The sequence below is a fragment of the Hemicordylus capensis genome, chromosome 2 (assembly GCF_027244095.1).
Source record: "Hemicordylus capensis ecotype Gifberg chromosome 2, rHemCap1.1.pri, whole genome shotgun sequence".
In the NCBI taxonomy this organism is placed as follows: Eukaryota; Metazoa; Chordata; class Lepidosauria; order Squamata; family Cordylidae; genus Hemicordylus; species Hemicordylus capensis.
Genome location: NC_069658.1, coordinates 242,002,359 through 242,021,281, shown reverse-complemented (window position 1 = coordinate 242,021,281; position 18,923 = coordinate 242,002,359). Strand labels below are relative to the sequence as shown.

The 18,923-nt window shown below is 45.2% G+C and overlaps 2 protein-coding genes across 2 annotated transcripts in view; both read right to left on the bottom strand.

The window, feature by feature from the left end:
• The window catches only part of LOC128347423 (zinc finger protein 420-like), a 35,921-nt gene extending 35,727 nt beyond the window's left edge, over positions 1 to 194 (bottom strand). The window contains exon 1 of the mRNA XM_053302035.1: positions 124 to 194. The gene's annotated coding sequence lies outside the window, so the exon portion shown is untranslated. The remainder of the gene's footprint in view (positions 1 to 123) is intronic.
• A 9,815-nt stretch (positions 195 to 10,009) lies between these two features.
• On the bottom strand, positions 10,010 to 18,069 carry LOC128347492 (zinc finger protein 436-like). The gene is made up of 6 exons (XM_053302318.1): positions 17,898 to 18,069; positions 16,530 to 17,043; positions 16,218 to 16,317; positions 14,519 to 14,601; positions 13,913 to 14,039; positions 10,010 to 11,429 (listed from the first exon to the last, which is right to left on the bottom strand). The coding sequence occupies exons 1-6, from the start codon at positions 17,927 to 17,929 to the stop codon at positions 10,336 to 10,338; spliced, it is 1,950 nt and encodes a 649-aa protein (XP_053158293.1). The 5' UTR covers positions 17,930 to 18,069; the 3' UTR covers positions 10,010 to 10,335.
• Positions 18,070 to 18,923: the final 854 nt, after the last annotated feature.

Below are 18,923 nucleotides of genomic sequence, written 5' to 3'. Positions count from 1 at the left end.
ACCCCCTGGGGGTTTTCCTTGCCATCCACCCATCCCTCACTTGATGCTCTTCTTTGCATTCCCACCCCCCACCCTCCCCTGCAATGCTGGGACTTCTCTCCACCTAATGCACTGGAGACTCACCAGATCCCTGAATGGAACAGAGACGCAGAGCCTGAACAGAACAAAGGCCACTTTGCCAAGCGAGGGGGCGGGACAGGAATAGACTGTGTCAAAAGCCACAGCTCTCTATCTTCCCATTTGCCTCTCTAGGAATGCCAAATCAGTTGCTTTAACCCTGAAATGGAATATCAGGAAATTGCTGGAAGAGAAGATGCGCACGAGCCGATTAAGGGTGTTTGTATATACAGTGAAAATTTCACTCCAGATTCAGTCCAATAAAGTGAATCTGTCTGCTCTGCCTCCTGGATTCCCCTGGAGTGATAGCAGATTAGAATCAGCTAATTCTAGCAGAGTTACTACCATTCCTCCTCCCCCTCACCTAGGACTCCAGCGCCTTTAGCATCCACAAGAGGTGGAAATTCAACAGGTACCACTTTCCCCAGCATAGACACATGAGAACGGGCTTTGCCTGCTCTCCTTCCTGGCTTCCCTTGATCTAGCCCCACTTATGCCACAACATTCCTTTCTCCTCCATGCCGAAATAGTGTGGTGCTTGCCAGACCTCACTGGTGTGCAATTCTGGGACCCACATTTTAAGAATGAGGTTGATAAATTAGAACAGGTTCAGAGGAGGGCAACAAAGATGAAAACCTTTGAAAAAGATGAAAACCTTTGAAAACCATCCTTTGAGGGATGGTCGAAGCAGCTGGGTGTATTTAGCCTGGGCATTTTTCACATAGGGCTTTTTGTTAGCATCTCCTCCAGAATGGAGGGTGTGTGTTCACATATATTGGCCAGTTTCCCCTCAAAGTCCACGTGAGCTATCGGAGAGCATTTCACACACAATTTGAGTTTTTCATTGCGTGTTAGAGTGTAACCCGATTTATATCCAGGGTAAAAAGTAAGTCCACTTTTTGCATCAGTTTACTTGCAGTAAAGCCTGCTGTGTGAAAAACACTCAGGAAGTTATTTGCACATCACTTCATAAATGTTGAGTGAAGCCACTTCGAATCACACTTGTGACATTGAGGGAAGCAGCCCCTCTCTTCTGCTCTCGGGTTTTGTTTTGATGCAACAACAATGAATGCACCACTGAGAGACCTTAAAGGCCAAGTTGAAGACAGATCATGCTGGAGAGAATCTATGTGGTCCATAAGAGTTTATGCACTTAATCAAGAGTTGACCTGATGGCACTTAATCAATTAAGTTCACATGGCATGCCTCTGTGTTTTCCTTCTAGCCACTCGGGGTGGGGGTGGAGAGCTTTCTAAAGAGCTATATCTGCATTTCTAAAGAGAGTATCATGCTAATGATTCTAGTCAAAGCCTCTCCCTATTTGCTCACCAAAATCCAGGGAGGTTAAACTCTGTAATTAGGGTGTGGTGGCAGCAATTACCAAGAAACAGTTAGGTTTTAAAGGGATAGCCTTTGTGGAGCAGAATCAGCATTTTTCTTTCCTCTGAGACAAAGGCTGGGCTATTCGCCAGACCCCATTTGTTACATGGTACTCCCCCCTATTTTCAGAAAAAGTAGCTTAAAACCAACATTTGAAAAACTCGGAAATACACTGAGATAAGCTAGAATTCGCAAGACAAAGCCCGATTTGTGTCTGGAGTGGGTCCAAGGATCTTGAAGGGACTTGGGGGTAAGTCTGGCTGGTGTGTGAACCCACACACTCTCTTCCGAAGGAGATTCAGGGTAACAATCACTGTTACCTTTAAATCGTGCACACGTGCGCACGCTCACAAGTCACTCACTGTGATGTTTTTTAACAACCTTTTTTGCAGATAAAATATCTTGTATTCATGGTGAATTAGTCTCCACAGTTACTGCAGAGTCTATCATAAAAGTGCCCAGCAACCCTTCTTGTAGGATTGGTTTGGATCACTTTCAGTTGGTTACTTCTGAGGATGTGGACAAACTGCTTCGGACTGTACACCCCATCACCTGCTCTCTTCACCCTTGCCCAACTTGACTTATTTCATCCAGCAATCATATTATCAGAGAGGGTCTGGTAAATATTAATAAATGCTTCTCCTCCTCAGCTACTCATTTAAGTTCTTTGAAAAATCAATTCTGGATAAAAACTATTTTATTTATTTATCATATTTATATACTGCCTGATAGATACATCTCTATGCAAGGTACACAATCCAAATTACAATACAAAAGGAAAATACTTGCACAGCATAAAAACAATTCACAGAGTGAAACGATTAAAATAATTGTTTCTATCCTGTAAAATTAAATGGTTTAAAATTCATCTTAATTAAAAGCCTGAAAAAACAAGTATGTCTTCAGGGTCTTTTTCAAAGCAATCAGCCGGTTATTGCTGTTAAAAGCAATCAACCAGTGGAATTATCCTTCCACTGGCTCTATATCACAGATTTATGGTACCATAAAGTGTGCCGTCAAGTCAATTTTGACTCCTGGTACCCACAAAGCCCTGTGGTTGTCTTTGGTAGAATACAGGAGGGGTTTATCGTTGCCTCTTCCCACGCAGTATGAGATTATACCTTTCAGCATCTTCCTATATTGCTGCTGCCCAATATAATAGCAGCTTCTAAATGGCTCACGGTCCTATCGTATGAGCTAAAGTCGGCAGATGATTTCAATATGGATATAACAGAGGGAATGTGGAGACAGATGTGGTTATCATACTTTCTTCCTCCTCTTTGAAAATAAAGAATCACTTTTAAAGTCCTCACGAGATGGCACATGCCCTCAACTAGATTAATGACTATTTTTCCTGGTACATCATCTATTTGCTGTAAAGGTTGTGGCCACAAAGACTCCTTTTTCCATGTTTGATGGTCACGTCCCCTCCTACAGAAATCTTGGCTACAGGTCCACCTACATCTCCACTATCTTCCAAACAGATAAAGATGGTGAATGGAATGGAACAGGAGAATTTTGGTGACCACTAGGTTATCTTTGTATGATTCTCCGATTGTTTTTGTGCCCATGTAAGTTCTTAACTGTTGTTTTTGATTGCAAACCTAATTGGGTGTCTCATATTAGATATGTTGAGGATAAATGTAAGCCACATCTCAATTTGATGCGAGAGATTTCTGGAAATCTTTCTGTCTGTGTGTGTGTGTGTGTGTGTGTCAGAAATCTCTTTAATTGTTGTATCAAGCTCTGATTAGGCCCTTGGATGTGAAGCTTTTTCATAGCTTCTAAATCAGTTCTGCAGAAGCCTGATGTGATTCAGGCTAAAGCTCTTTGTATTCTTTGCAGAGCATTTATAAGTACTCCTCATAGTGTACTTTGGGGTGTAGCTGAGGAATTGCTGGGGAGTTACGACAGCAGCTTCTTGATCTTCTACTTTGGAACAGGTTGAGAAATTTGTCTTTTGGAACTTGGGGTTATATCTATGAAGCTTGTTGAGAGTTTGATGGTTATAGAAGATTTCCCAATGAACAGCACCATGTAGTTAGAATTGGCCCACAGGACCTACAATGTCCCTTTACCCAGCATGGCTTTGTCATCCCCCTATGGTTTTACTGGAGGATCCCGGGAAAATATCTCCTCTGAGAAACAAGTTTATGACTAAATCTATGGCCCTTGAATTGCTGCTTCCCAATTTAGAATTTTGTAAGGTTTATACTGATGCGTTAAAGATACCCCAAGATGATAAGGTTTCTGCAGCATTTGTAATGCCTAACCTGGGGATTGAGAAGGGTTTTAGGCTAACTGAATTAGTAACAGAGTAGGTAGCCATGTATTTGGCTTTAGAGTGGATACAGGACATGTGTCCTGGGAAATTTCTGATTTTATCTTATTCTTTTGTGGGTCTACAGACCATTCAGGCTGCTGGTTTTGAGTGTAGAATGCCAGTGGTAAATGAGATTTGGAAACTAAATAGTGTTCTACATTCTAAGGGTCATTATATTAAATTTCAATGGAACACAACACAAAATAGAGTGTATTGCTGATCCAAAAAAAGAATATAGATGCCAAAAATAAATTTCAGAACACGAAACTAATGTAATAGGCTGCCAAAAATTCAGAATGTACCTGGAAATGGGTATATATTAATATAATTTACGAGTTCTGCATAGAACAACTACACACATTTAAAATCATACCTGTGCAGACAATACAAAATCACCAAATGCCTTTCTACCAAACAATAAGTATTTTCAAAGAGTCCATTTCAGTGGGTCATTTCCAATGGAGGAACAGTGTACTAATGTGTGAATCAAGATAATCATTGTTTTATTCTTTCTACTTACTGATGTGGATAGGGATTGTGTGGGGATCAGAGCAACTTTCATATAATTTGGTTTTTTGTCTGTAAAAGTGATGTTTTCGTGAAGGTATGGGTCACCGAGGAAGACATACGTCGAAATGTATTGGTTATGGGTTAGTGGATAGTTTTATTTCATGCTAATTTTAATTTATGTTAATCTCAGACATGTATAGTTGCTGCTGCATGTACGGAAATAAAGCTGCTGCTATTGTTGCTACTCCCATGAGTGCTGAAGCTAGTATGGAACTCTCTTTTCCAGGTCCTGGGGGTCCAGCTGTGCAGATTGGGTGGGCTGCAAGCCTGCATGATTGACGGGCAGGCTACTGCGGGGCACACAGTGGGACATGGGGCGGGGGCTGGGTGGTGGAAGACCAGAAGTCCGGTCCAAAGAGCACCACTCTGGAAAGGAACACACATGCACTTGGTTGAGGACTGTGTGCTTGACTTCTCAAGTTCCAAGACACCTTTGTGGGTGCAAGATGGAGCCATGCACAGACCAGCTCAGTATCACCCTCCACCATTCCCAGGCATGATCTTGGCAGGCCCAACACTGGAGAACCTGAGTAAAAGGCTTGTGCAAAGGAAGAGCAAACCTCTCTGCCAGGAAAGATGATGATGATGATGATGATGATTACATTTATATCCCGCTCTTCTTCCAAGGAGCCTAGAGGAACCCAGAAACTACATACTTGAGTTTCTCTTTCACAACAACCCTGTGAAGTAGGTTAGGCTGAGAGAGAAGTGACTGACCCAGAGTCACCCAGCAAGTATCATGGCTGTATGTGGATTTGAACTCGGCTCTCTCCGGTCCTAGACCAGCACTCTAACCACTACACCACGCTGGCTCTCACTTTCACTTTCTGGCCCTCTGATGTCACTTTCTGGCCCTCTGGTTGGTTCCTTACAATCCAACACCTAAGAGTAAAGCTGATACTTCATTTCACAGAAGTTTTCCATTGATAAGGATCTCTTCCAGTGCCTTGGGGGCATCTCCCCGGAACAGGACCACAGTCTGGCTGCACCTTATAGCCTGGCAAATACAGGACATCCCCAATCCAATCCTAGAAACCACCCAAGGCCTGAATAAAAGTGCTGCTCATGGCATGCAGAATAATAAGCAAGCATCAATGTTTCGGAACATTTACAAATAAGAAATGTTTTATTTTCTACAAGAAAGTTTATAAATGTATCTTTTAAAAGGGTAGAGCTATTTACTTCTATAATATATTTTAACTTTTACCATTAAAAACTCATTATTGCTTTCTTTCAAACAAAAGATCTTTGGATTTTTTGGAAAACGAAATTAAGATTTCCTTTACATACATAGATAGGACTGTCTCACTGATCTACATCCACAAGAAGTTACGCATAAGCAATTAATGGGGCACACACATACAATATCTCATTGGGTTACCTGAGCTGCAGGTTTGTGAGGGCAAGGGGCACACTTTTCAAAGAGTCTGGGAAATCCTTGAGTTTTGATGTAGTGTTGAGTTTCGATGCCCCTCAGTAGAGGCCCCTGCCCCCCCCCCGTGAGACCTCAAAACGTGCTTTGCATTTAGCGCCCCTCTACACCAGCTGGAGTGACTTCTACATCCACAGGAATGCAGTCACTAGTCCACATCCACAAGAAGATGGGGTGTGTGTGTGTGAAATGACATTTGGGGAGATTAGTGGGCACCATGTATGCACTCCTGCCTCTTCACTACCTGGTCACAGGAGAATGAGTGAATCCGAAGCAGGCAGGATGGATCAGGGAACCCAGCTGTGTGAATGAGCCAAAGGGAGAAAAACCAGAATCAACTGTTAATACAAGGCAGCAATGTGTGCGGCCTGTACTGACCCCAGTTTATGCTTTTCCACACTTTATATATTCCCGTTATACCTTGCAATACCCCCTCCTGCAGAAAAGCTCCCAATCTTGCAAATGCCAAGCTCGGGGTTCTGTGATCTCAAAACTGCTGTGTTTTGGGGCATTTGTTGTATTTTTAATAACTCTGTAAATAAAGCTTCCCTTTTTCATCTATTTAAAATAAAGTATTCTTCTATATGGTGGCTGACATATTGCCCTGAAATTAAACAGACAAGGTAGGCAAGGGATGGGGCCATGACGACTCAGGAGCAGAGCATGTAGAAGGTCCCAGGTTCAATCCCTGCAGCATCTCCAAGTAGGGCTGAGAGAGACTCCTGTCTTAAACCGTAGAGAGACGCTGCCAGTCAGTGCAGACAATACTAAGCTAGATGGACCAATGGTGGCAGCTTCCTGTTTTAATTTCAATGGGACTACTTTGAGCAACATTCCCCATCATGTCAGCGAGTGACTCTCTTCTCTGGTGACCCCGATTTTTCCTCACTTTGCAATCTTTCTGGTCAAAAAATTGATTGGTCGGGCAACCCTGTAATATGGCTTATACTAGGACAGTTGGGCTAGCTTCTTCCAGAAAGCCAATGACAATAAGGGCTGGCCTGAAAAGGGCTATGTGATCATTTGTTTTGTCTTAGCTCTGGTCATTTCCCAAAATAGCTGCATTGTGGCACAACTGCATCTCAGATGATGATGGTCATATTATCATGGGTTTCACTGTGCCTTGGCAGCCATGAAATAAGAAAAGCAGCAGCTTCTGAAGTGGAGGCAAGTGGGAAGGTCACAGCACTCCCCTTTGTGTTTGTTAGTAAAAGGTTAAAAGCTTTTCTGGCATGTGGCTGACAAAGGCATAAGCCAATCGAACTGCAGTGCCCCAGGGAAAATGCCAAACACCTCTCAGGTATTCCCAAGGGAATGCCATTCTCTGAAAGGTTTAGAGGAAATTAATCATAGACTCCAGGATCTTTCCCAGGAGGACAGGAACTGTGGGGGTTCCTAACTCAAGGAGCTGATCATGAGCCCGAGAAGGGCTGACCCACACTCTTCCCTAATCAGTTTTAGTCCTTCATCTCCATGCCGCTTCCAAGATCTCCTTACAGATTAAGGGAAGGTAGATCTCCTGGCTGATTGAAATTTGTTGTGATTTGAGCCCAGCTCTCTTCTTTGCAGGGGCGGATCTAACATCAAGTAGCCTAACCTACTTCACAGGGTTGTGAGGAGAAACTCAAGTATGTAGTACACCGCTCTGGGCTTCTTGGAGGAAGAGTGGGATATAAATGTAAAAATCATCATCATCATCATGGGTCTGTGTGCTCTGCATATGGTCCAATGTGGGGTGCCAAGGGATGGTCCTGCCATTTGCTTTCTCTGCCACAGGCCCAACCCCATCTGGCACCTCCCTCCCTCCCACCGCTGGCCTCCTCGTAGCAGGAGCCGAGTGGTGACATCCTTACACCATGTTGCAGCTTGCACAAGGAAGCCAGCCAGCCATGGTAGTGAGTGGAGACCTGCAGTGGGCAACTGGCCAATGGCAATGCTGATGGGTGAGCAGAAGCCAATAGTGGGGAGTGGGTGGAGACAGTAGTGGATGAAGCAGTGGCCCACCAAGATATTTAAACACAGGCCACTAACAATGCTGCTAGGCTACTGCTGCTTCATCCCTCTTCACCTCCTGTCTCTTTTCAACCCACTGGTGGAGCCAGTGACCAGGACCAGAGCACTTCCCTGCCCCAAACAAACCAGATATAACAAAGAGGTCATGATTGTTAACAACTTCAGTTTTGCATTCCTTTAGGGGGCAAGAAAAGAGTTAATTATCAAAATGGGGAGGGTGGCTGTGGGCCTGAGCCAGGCCCCAAGGGCCTCAGCCCCATATACCTCTGGTATGACTCCATATTTCCCTCATGAGGCAGTGTAGGGGGAAGTTTCCTCCAAGCAACTATTCTGCAGGTCATCCAAATACCCCAACATTAGACCCAGAGGTACCAACCCAGAAGTATATGGAATTCAGGCCTGTGACTGATTCCATTTTATTAAGAGATCAATTAATGCCTGAACTCAAGGTGAACTGACACCCAGGTCTCATGACTGCCTCAGCTAACTGCTCTGTGAAGGAAGAGGCAATCCAGCATTGTATTGTGAAATGGGTACTCAAAGAAACACAAGGGCTAGGGCTGAGCTATCAATATGCTAAAATTTAACTCACTATCAGATAATGTCTGTGGAAGAGGCCAGAGGCTGAGCTCCCCTTTCATGTTGCAAGAAGTCTATGTTAATCCTTGTCAATGATGGCTCTGATCTGCCCAAAGAGGATACTCAATTGCTGTCTATAGAAATTCCACTTTAGGAAAACACCTGTAGATTTAGTCCTTTTATTAACACCTTTTTAACACCTTCTGGGACCAGGCCAGGAATCTGGGGACAAGAGAAGATGCCCATTTGCAGCTCAGAGATGCAGATTTGCTTTAGGCAAAATAGAACATCCCCTCCCCAAGATAGCAGCTAACAGAAGATGGGATTGAGATTACCCTGGACTGACCAAATATCCTGAGCTAATTTTGATAATTAAAAGACAATATCCAGAGGATAACAGGAATAGACACCCTTTGTGATCCAGGAGACTCAAATGGACATCAAAGGATGGAACCACTATAAGAGTCTCTGGTCTGGACCTGGCAGATTATAGCAATCTTGCCTAACAAGCATACTTGCTCAAGAGCCATCCCAGAGTTTGCTGCTAAGCCACGGGGCAACAAGCAGGAACTCTGTCTATGGACAGGAACTGTCTGTGACTTCTGCCGTGAGAAGTCAAGACTTCCCCAGCCATGGTACTCTCACTCTCTGCCTCGCTCTGAGCAAACTGCCTGCTTGACCATCGCTCTCAAGCTCCTGTATCCAGCTACAGCCTTTCTCCTTCATCTGAAAGCCCCACCACTCTCAAGACTCTGACCCTGGTAATATGCTGCTCCATAAGCCTCTTCCCTCCACCCTCCTAATTACCGCCATCCCTCCCCTAAGCCCTCCCCCCTTCCTTCTTTCTCTGCTTCTCTCTAAATGTTTTATTAGGATTTGTTAGATTATTAGATAGCTGTAATTACTGATTGCACACACATATGTTAGTTAGGCATCTTACACTACACTTTGAATCAGAAACATGTTTTTAATGTGGATTATTTTATCCTGATGAGCAACTTTCTATAATAAAGCCCATTGAACTGAGCCCATTGAGAGACTCAGACTCTCTCTCTCTGTCTCTGTTTGCGCGCCCAGATCCTACATAGTCACCATCTCCAAGAACCAATTCAGTTTGTTTATGATGTGACTTTGCCTCTTTCCCTCTGAGCATGTACAGAGTGTGAAATCAGGTATAGTTCACAACAGTTTCCTCCAAGCAACTATTCTGCAGGTCGTCCAAATACTACTCTGAACTCAGGCTGCTAAAGCTGAAACGTTTCTTAGGTGAGAAGTTGGAGGAGAGTATGGTCACCATGGCGTAAGGATAGAAGCACCCAAACAAAGTATTATGCTGCTACCTTGTGTTAGAGAGCGGGGCTGCCTTTCTGGGGTTCATACCCATTACTTTTTTAAAAGTGAAGGGAAAAGAGGCTGAAAAAACATCTAACTCAAGTGGGTGAATAATCGTGGGTAATATCGATGCTGAGACCACTTTTTAAGAGAAGACGACTGGTTGAATGCTTCAGTGCTGAGCTTGCACCGAAGAGAGAATTACTGAGTTCATAAGCAAAAGCCATTCTTTTGTCAGATGCACACACCATCATAGCTCACGGCACAATTAAAATGTAAGCTTTTAAGGCAGACATTGTTTTGGTTCTTTTTTCCAAATACAGATTAATGTAGCTCATTTCCAGGAATTCGTTTACATCATGAATAGGTAGAGTGGTACTTCAGAGAGGAATAAAGGAGTGCTTGCAGCCAAAGCTCTTCCCACACTCTCAGCATTTATATGGTTTCACCAGCGTGAAGCTTTTGATGATAAGTCAGGCTTGTGCTGTGTCTGAAGCTCTTTCCACATTCCAAACATGTATATGGTTCCTCTTTGGTGTGAAGTGAGGGAGTCAGTCTGACTGAAACTCTTTCCACACTCTAAGCATCTTTATCGTTTCTCTCCTGTGTGGATCTTTTGGTGTGAAGTCAGTCTTGTGCTGTATCTGAAGCTTTTTCCACACTCCAAGCATTCATATGGTTTCTCTCCTGTGTGAATCTTTTGGTGTGAAGAGAGATTTGCATTTTGACTGAAGCTCTTTCCACACTCCAAGCATCTATATGGTTTCTCTCCTGTGTGAATCTTTTGGTGTGACGTCAGGCTTGTGCTGTGACTGAAACTCTTTCCACACTCCAAGCATACATATGGTTTTTCTCCTGTGTGAATCCTTTGATGTACAGTGAGAGTTGAACTTTTACTGAAGCCCTTTCCACACTCCAGGCATCTATATGGTTTCTCTCCTGTGTGGATTCTTTGATGTATAGTGAGATCTGCACTGTTACTGAAGCCCTTTCCACACTCCAAGCATTTATAGGGTTTTTCTCCTGTGTGAATCCTTTGGTGTAAAGTGAGATTTGAACTTTTACTGAAGCCCTTTCCACACTCCAGGCATCTATATGGTTTCTCTCCTGTGTGAATCGTTTGATGTACAGTGAAAGTTGAACTTTGACTGAAGCCCTTTCCACACTCCAAGCATCTATATGGTTTCTCTCCTGTGTGGATCCTTTGATGTACAGTGAGATTTGAACTTTGACTGAAGCCCTTTCCACACCCCAAGCATTTATATGGTTTCTCTCCTGTGTGGATCCTTTGGTGTGAAGTCAGGCTTGTGCTGTGTTTGAAGCTCTTTCCACACTCCAAGCAACTATATGGTTTCTCCAGAGTGTGTGTTCTTTGATGTTTACTGAGAATTCCTCTCTTGCGGAAGCTTTCCCCACATTCCAAGCTTTTGACTGGTTGAAGGCTGGATTCAGAACTGAAGCTCCTCCTGTTGAAAGGGCAAAGAGTCTTCTCTACTACTTTCTCATTCCCCCACTGGATTGTGATTGTAAGCAATTCACCATGCTGAGAAGCAGGAGATCTATTCTTCTTCTTCTGTTTGACTTCAGTTTTTATTCTTTGCTCTTCTCTCTGTGTCCTTCCGACACCTCCCAACAATCCTCTGTGCGGTTTCCCCTCGTTCTCACTCTCCCAACTGGCACCTGCTGGAATGAAGAGAGAAAACTGATCAGGGCTGAGACAGTCAAGGGGCCTCACATCCATGAACCTGCTCCAATTACATCACGTGTCCTCTTGATGGGAGAAGAACACAGCCAGACTGCTTTGTATTACTTAGACACGGGTGGATGCAGCCCAGGGCCAGCCCTAGGGTTTAGGGTGACCTAGGTGAAATATGATTTGGCATCTTTCAATTCAGTAGAAAGGAAAACGAGATATCGAGAATGAACATATAGATGTATTTACGAAGCATTCACAAAGAACACTATAACGAGGATCAAGCCCCTTAAAATGAACTTTTACATGTATCTGAATCATAATAACCTAACATGTATGTAAATAAATAAAAATAACTAGTTTAATATGTACTCCCTGCTAACTGAGCAAAGGGGCACCTTTTTAAAGTGGTGTCTCTCTTTATTTAGTAGGGGGAGAGCAACTAGCCCTAGCCATCCCCAGCACAGCATCCCTCCAGTGGCTGTTGCTAGTGTCTATCTTATGTTTCGTTTTTTTAAAATGTATTTATTTATTTATTTTTACATTTATTTTTTACATTTTATATCCCGCTCTTCCTCCAAGGAGCCCAGAGCGGTGTACTACATGCTTTAAGTTTATCCTCACAACAACCCTGTGAAGTAGGTTAGGCTGAGAGAGAAGTGACTGGCCCAGTGCCACCCAGCTAGTATCATGGCTGAATGGGGATTTGAACTCAGGTCTCCCCGGTCCTAGTCCAGCACTCTAACCACCAGACCACATTGGCTCTTTTAGATTCTGAGCCCTTTGGAGACAGGGAGCTATTTTATTTATTTATTTATATAAATATAGAGTGGTTCTCAAACTGCTTTGGGAACTTTTGTTGAGAAGTGGTATATAGATACTCATCTTATTTGTATTCTAAATAATAATGAAGAACAACAACTTTGTCACTATTGCAACAGGCTACACAGATGTCTGAGCAATCTTCTGGGCTAGGAAGTACAGCTGTAAGGAAGGCAGAGGGGAAGGTCTCCCAGTGGCAGCTACTCCATGCCACAGCAACAGTCAGACTTTGTCCCCCTTGCCCTTCAACTGAAATGAGCACTGCAGGTTTCAAGAAGCGTTGGCAATGTAGAATTCTCCTTTATAGACCTTCTTTATAGACATCATTTTCAGTGCTTGATGCTTAACAGTGTTTGAACCGGCATTCCTATATAGCAAAACTGAAACTCTCCCAGCCAAACACCTGAAGCTGATGAAAAGGAGAAGAGACAAGAACACTTTCCCAAGCTCAGCACTAATAAGGAGGGTGGAGTGGAAAGGGAACAAATTAGACAGTACACCCTTTAAAGGCCAATATATCTCAGAATTTCTTTAAGTTCCTCTTTACCATTAACCCCAGGTTTCCGTTTATCAATGTACAATGCTTCTCTGATTTTTCTTTTAAGTCTGCAACGTTCTATCTCCAAAATACACACTTTAAGTGGCATTGTTTTTCCTTTATGCCTTTCTCTCATGTGTATTGACCAAAGTCTTGCCCCGTCAATGTATTTTGAGTCTGCAAGATGTTCTTTAAACCTAGCCAATAGAGGCCTTCGGTGTTCTCTCGAATTTTTTTCATCTGTGTGCAGAATGAATTTTGTTCTAGGTGGCAGTATCAAGGCAGTATGTGCGCACATGTACAAAGTGGGACCTTCCTGATTCAGCCTGAGCGGGATCTAAAATGAACTGAGCAGACATCAAAAAACGTGTGAGCGTGTGCATGTGTGCACGCCTTAGAGGGGACACTAGAGGCCTTCCAGTTTCTCCCACATAACATTAATCACAATCTGCACAAGTAATCTTATAAATGACATCTTTCTGTTTACAGGAGTCTTCCCTATCTTCACACACTAGGCAAGCTCTTCTAACCTATCTGATCAGCTCTTCTCTCCCAATTGTAACCCTACCTGATTAGCTCTTCTAACCTATCCTAACTGTAACCCAAATAAAATATTACCTTGATTTCTGGAGTGTGGGCTTCATTTTCTGGGCAGTGAGCAAACAGCAGGTCAGGACCCAATAACCACATTGCTAAGATCTGGCTACTAGGGAATATTCCAACATAAATATTCCAACATATAATTGGAATATTCCACAGGCAAGAGGTGAGGGCATATTCTCTCTCCTGCTGTTGCTCCCCTGCAAGTGGTACTTAGAGGCATCTTGCCCCCGAGGCTGGAAGTGGCCAATAGCCACTAGTAGGCATTGATAGACCTGTCCTCCTGAATTTGTCTAAGCCCCTTTTAAAGCCACCCATGCTAGTGGCCATCACCATACCATCTTAATATGAGGGCTGAAAGGAAATATATTAGTAGGGACATGCTATCACCCTCCTGATCATCACACTGAGGGTGACCTGGAGTTGGAGGATGAAAACAGGGAGGTGTCAGAGAAAGGTGTCCTCTCTTTCACCTTTTTAGTCTCCCCTTCAGCAAAAAAGAGGGAGCCTTACCCAAAGAGGACACAATCTCATAATTCTCCTCCATGACTGCTCTGTAGAGGACTCTTTGGTCTGCATCCAGAAGGGCCCACTCCTCCTCCGTGAAATGCACGGCCACCTCCTCAAAGGTCATTGGACCCTGGAAGAAGAAAAAGACAAAGAAGAAAACATGTCCTCCCTCACAGAACATGTAAGGGTTCTTTCCCTTCCAAGCACAATCCAAATAATGTAAGCTGGGAGGAGAAGGACGGGGAAGATTCCCCTGCAGGGTCATTCATTATATTTATATACTACTTTTCACAAAAACTTTCAAAGTGGTTTACATAGCAAATAAAAGAAATGGAGGGGGAAGGCGGCGCTTTGTCTCAAAGAAGCTCCAATTATTACCAAAACAAAGAAGCACATTGCTGTTCTCCTGCTAAATATTTGACAGTCAACCCCTTCAAAGGCTCTTCCTTGCCCAGTTAGCCAGATTAAAGCCTTCACAGCCCTCCTAGCCAGATGTTCTGACAGAGGCCAAAGGAAAGAGAGATGCTTTCACACCCAGGGGATGTGGGGCAGACAAAGGTGATCTGTTCATTCCCTCTCCTCCTCCTCCCCCAGTGACCCCTCCCCTACTTGGTCTTTTTGCACTGAAGCCTCTTCCGCTCCATCAGCAAGAAGAGATGGCCGAGAATCCATTGGCAGAGTCAGTCCAGTACCTGCAAATCACACAAGAGTGGTGGAAAGATGTTAGTGAATGAAATGGGGAGGCAACTAAGTATAGTTTTTTTTTTTTAAGTCTTTATGTTGGCTTAATGCACAATTCAAAATATAGATTCCGATGCATATGGCAGTTTGAGGTGAAAACCGCCATTACTCAACATATTTTTAAACTGTGGGAGAGGCTGGAGAAAAGCATTTCCCCCACACAGACGCACACAGGCACACCAAATGCTTAAGAGAGCATGAAAGTAGGTTAGGAGTTCAGATGGCCTCCCTCCATCATGTACATCTGGCAAGAAAAAGGGCAAGAGATGAAAGGAGGAAGAGGGCAGGGAAAGGCCTGAGGGGAGAGTTCTCTCCCTGGATTCTTCAAGCAAAGATGGGTAATTCCAGCTCATTTCCAGGCCTTCCCCTTCCAGAAGAGGCAGGCAAATGCTGGAACTTGTGGGGAGTGGCAGTCCTGCCTGGAGGCTGCAGAGCGAATCCTTCAGTCTGGGGTGGCAGGTCACACAATGGAACAACCTTGCCACTCATCTGCCCCAAATCATTCCTCCCCTCTGGGGACACTCCTGGTCTCAGCCTCCCCTTGAGCGCCATTGAGTGTAGTAGCACTGTAGAAAACCCAAACAGACATGAGGAAGAAACACTGATGGAAACACAGAAGTGAATTATGGTGTGTGTGTGTGTGTGTGTGAGAAAATCCAGCTTGGGGGGCAGTGATCTACACAGCAGAGCAGCCTCCACACTCATCTGCCCAAATAATTTCTTCCCTCCGCACACTCTCCCGCTCTCAATCATTCCTTGAGATCTTTTGAGTGCAGGATTATAGAAAATTGGAACAGACATCAGAAAAAAATATTGAGGGGACATACATGAGCATATTAGGTGGAGCGTATCAAATGTGCCTCTCCTTCAAGTAACCCCAGGGGTCCAAAAGTGGGAGAGCAGGTGAGAAAACTTGCCCGCCCCATTGACCACTCTTGGCTGTCATTGTGAAGGAGAGGTTGATAGGAAAGATGACAGCCTGGAGATCTGACGATTTTCAATCTATATATATATAATACACTAAGGTTGTACGTGGCAAGCCCCGCCCACACAGTGCTTTACCAGTCGGAGGTAACAGAACCATGGGGATTGGGCAGTGAAGATTCCATATGCAGATAGGGAAGAGGAGTGGGGAGGGCATGAGCTAGCGAGCAGTGGGGAGGGGGCGGGCGAGCAGTGGGGAGGGGCAGCTGAGAGTAGATGGCTGACACTGAGCAATAAAGCAGGGGCTGTTGCGGTGGGGCAAGGAGAGCAACGAAGTCTTCGTGAACAGATGCTCTGTGTGGGTTCAGCTAGTAATGATTCATTTTTGATACACATTTTCTGTTTGGGCACAATTTTATATTTAAGCTCCAGGCAAGAAAAAGTGTCTCCCCACAGTCTCTGCAAGTTCAGGTGCAGATATATAAATCCCGAAACAAAACATTTTCTAAAACCCTTTTTGCAAGAGCCAGGAAGGCATCCTCCTCTTCAAATGGGCTCAGAGAAACATCAAAGCATCCAACGTATTTCAAGAACATTAGAGCAAGCAGGAGACCAAGGGGATGTCCGACCCATGCCTCTTTACCCAGCGAGGTGGAAGCTCCGCCAGCTTCCTGCCTGACATCCAATGGAGCCCTCTCTGCCTCGGAGAAATCAGGAGCTGCTTCTGACAACAGTCCTGGAATCTGAAAGAGACAGAAGAAGAGATCCCAGACAGCATGAGGCAGAGATCAGGATGGGAACAATGCAGAACAAGGCCTGGGAAGGGGTTGGGCAGGGGGGTCATCTCCTTGGGCAATTCTCCAGTTGCCCTCTTGGACAACTAGTGGTTTATTCCAGGATCTCCTGGTTCACATTCTAGGCCCATTGCAAATTTCAGGATGAACTGCTCTCTCACCTGTTGCTCTTCCTGTTTCTTCTCCTGTGCCTGGCTCAGGAGGAAACCTTCTGCCAGGGCCACTGCCTGGGAACTGGTCTCCGCTCCACATTCTCTGATCCAGCTCTTAATCTCTGAGGGTAGAATGGTCAGGAACCTCTCCAAGACCACCAGGTCCAGGATCTGATTCTTCGTGTGTCTTTCTGGCATCAGCCACTGATGGCAAAGGTTGTGCAGCTGGTTGCAAATCTCTCGAGGCCCCTTAGCATCCTGGTAGCAGAACTGCCAGAGGTGCTGGCACTGTATATCTGTGTTCAGGAGGTCCTCACTCAAAATCTTCTGCGTGGTCCTTTCCCAGAATCCCCCACTGCTCTCAGCCTGGGTGACATCAGGGACATTTCCTACATCCAGGCCAGCAGAATCTTTCTTTCTCATCTTTAATCTGTGCTCCAGGGCAGACTCCAGCAAGATCAAAATAATGTTCTCTCTTGAGGGATGAAGGTTTTTGACACCCAGATTCCACCTTGTGGACCTTCTTCCTGTGCAGAAAGGAGACAAATGCCAGGAGTCAAAGAGAAACTAGAGTCAATATATGGGGAAGGGAAGGATGGGTAGCACATAACAAAGCCTTCAGTCCAATGCAGCCAACTTTTCTTTGGTTGGACTCCAAGAACTCCCAAGCCTTCCTCCTCCTCTGGGCTTTCTTTTGGCCCCCTCACCCCACAGCTGCACTTGCTCCATTCTCTTTCCTCTTCAACACTCCCCTCCCCATCCAGACCTTTCTCTCCTCCACTTGAGGAGGGATTGTAGCTCAGGGGTTTCTTTGTTCAAGTCCCAAGTAGACAATCCTGGGCTAGCAATTTACTTGGATTTCCAGAACACAGCAGGAAGGCGATGTTTCTTCCACACTACGGAGAATAAGGAAGAAGCTCCCCAAACTGAGAAATATGGGAGGGGTAAACTATGGGAAGTCATAGTTTAAGTCGTGCAGCTGGGAAATGCTTGACTAACAAGCAGAAGGTTGCCAGTTCGAATCCCCGCTGGTCCTACATCGGGCAGCAGCGATATAGGAAGATGCTGAAAGGCATCATCTCATACTGCGCGGGAGGAAGCAATGGTAAACCCCTCCTGTATTCTACCAAAGACAACCACAGGGCTCTGTGGTCACCAGGAGTTGACACCGACTCGACGGCACACTTTACTTTACCTTTAAGCAACAGAGAGCATCTTCTGAAGGGGTGAAAGGGTCAGGGCTGGGGATGGGGAGATCAAACCTACCCATTTCCTACCACCCCCTCCCCGGTTGCCAGCCGGGTCCCCTCCCCACAAGGGCAAAGGGGACTCACTCACCAGATCCCCCCGCCCCCCCCATTCAGAAGGGAAACTCACCGACCCCACCCCAAGAGGCGAGTGTGTTTCATTCAGCTCCTTTTTCAGCGGGCTTCAGGCAGCAACTCCGCATTTTAGTCCATGCAACATTCCCAGCTTGGCTACCCTTGAGCAGATCCAGCTGCAGGAGATTGCATTGGGGAGCCCAGTGCAGGCGTAGCCTAGCTTGAAATCCTGCACACACTGAAATCCAGAGTAGTGCATTTTGGGACACGTAGTTCTGTGAATGACTACAACAATAGATGCACTCATTCAGAGAACTACATTTGCCAAAATGCACTGTGCTGTGGATTTGGGGGCGTGCCTGCCTGCCCTTCCTTTAGGATCCACCACTGGAGGGAGGGGAGAGCGGGAAATTGCCATTCAAAACACGGAAGGGAAAGGAAGGCCCCTTTTGGCTCCCTGGCAGCCGCGAAAGGAAGATCCTGTCGGCTGTCTTGTGCCCCCAGAGACTCCCAAGTAAAGAAGGGAGAAGGGGAGGGAAGGCCTGGAATAAGGACGGAGGATGGGAAGGGCGCCCAAGAAGGCTGCAGCAATGGTATAGAGGGGATTTTAATAGTGTCAAGTTAGGGTTGCCAACATTCAGTTCCCCGAATAAGGGAAAGGGGTGAGCGTGGCGGCATCTGGATAACTCACTAAGCAACTTGAACATAGTGCATTTTTAAGGAAAAATAATGCAAGCCTCCATGGTTTTACACAGTTTATTCACACAAGCCATCCTACTTAACATGGAGAGCACTGCTCCTGTAAGGGAAGAATGAAGAGAAGCCCCCTGCTTTTAGCTTCTTGTTCACACAAACTCTCTGTCCCTCAGGATCCACCCGCTGCCTCAGAGGGCTGAGGGGGCTTAAATTAGGGGTTCACAATCACTGGTCGGTGGACCGGTACCGGTCCGCAAAGTGCTGGGTACTGGTCCGTGAGGCATCACTAATAAAAACCACCCCCAAAAAATTCAATTTCAGGCCAGCGGGGGCTCTCCGGCACTCATTTCCAGGCAGCCCTCGCTGCTGGATAACGTTCAGTTCA

Excerpts from the sequence above, each read along its gene's own strand:
- LOC128347492 (XM_053302318.1), bottom strand. The coding sequence starts at position 17,929 with ATGAAACACACTCGCCTCTTGGGGTGGGGTCG. Across the intron at positions 16,318-16,529 it reads AGAAACAGGAAGAGCAACAG|ATTCCAGGACTGTTGTCAGA; the intron begins GTGAGAGAGCAG and ends TGTCTCTTTCAG. Across the intron at positions 14,602-16,217 it reads CGGAGCTTCCACCTCGCTGG|GTACTGGACTGACTCTGCCA; the intron begins GTAAAGAGGCAT and ends TGTGATTTGCAG.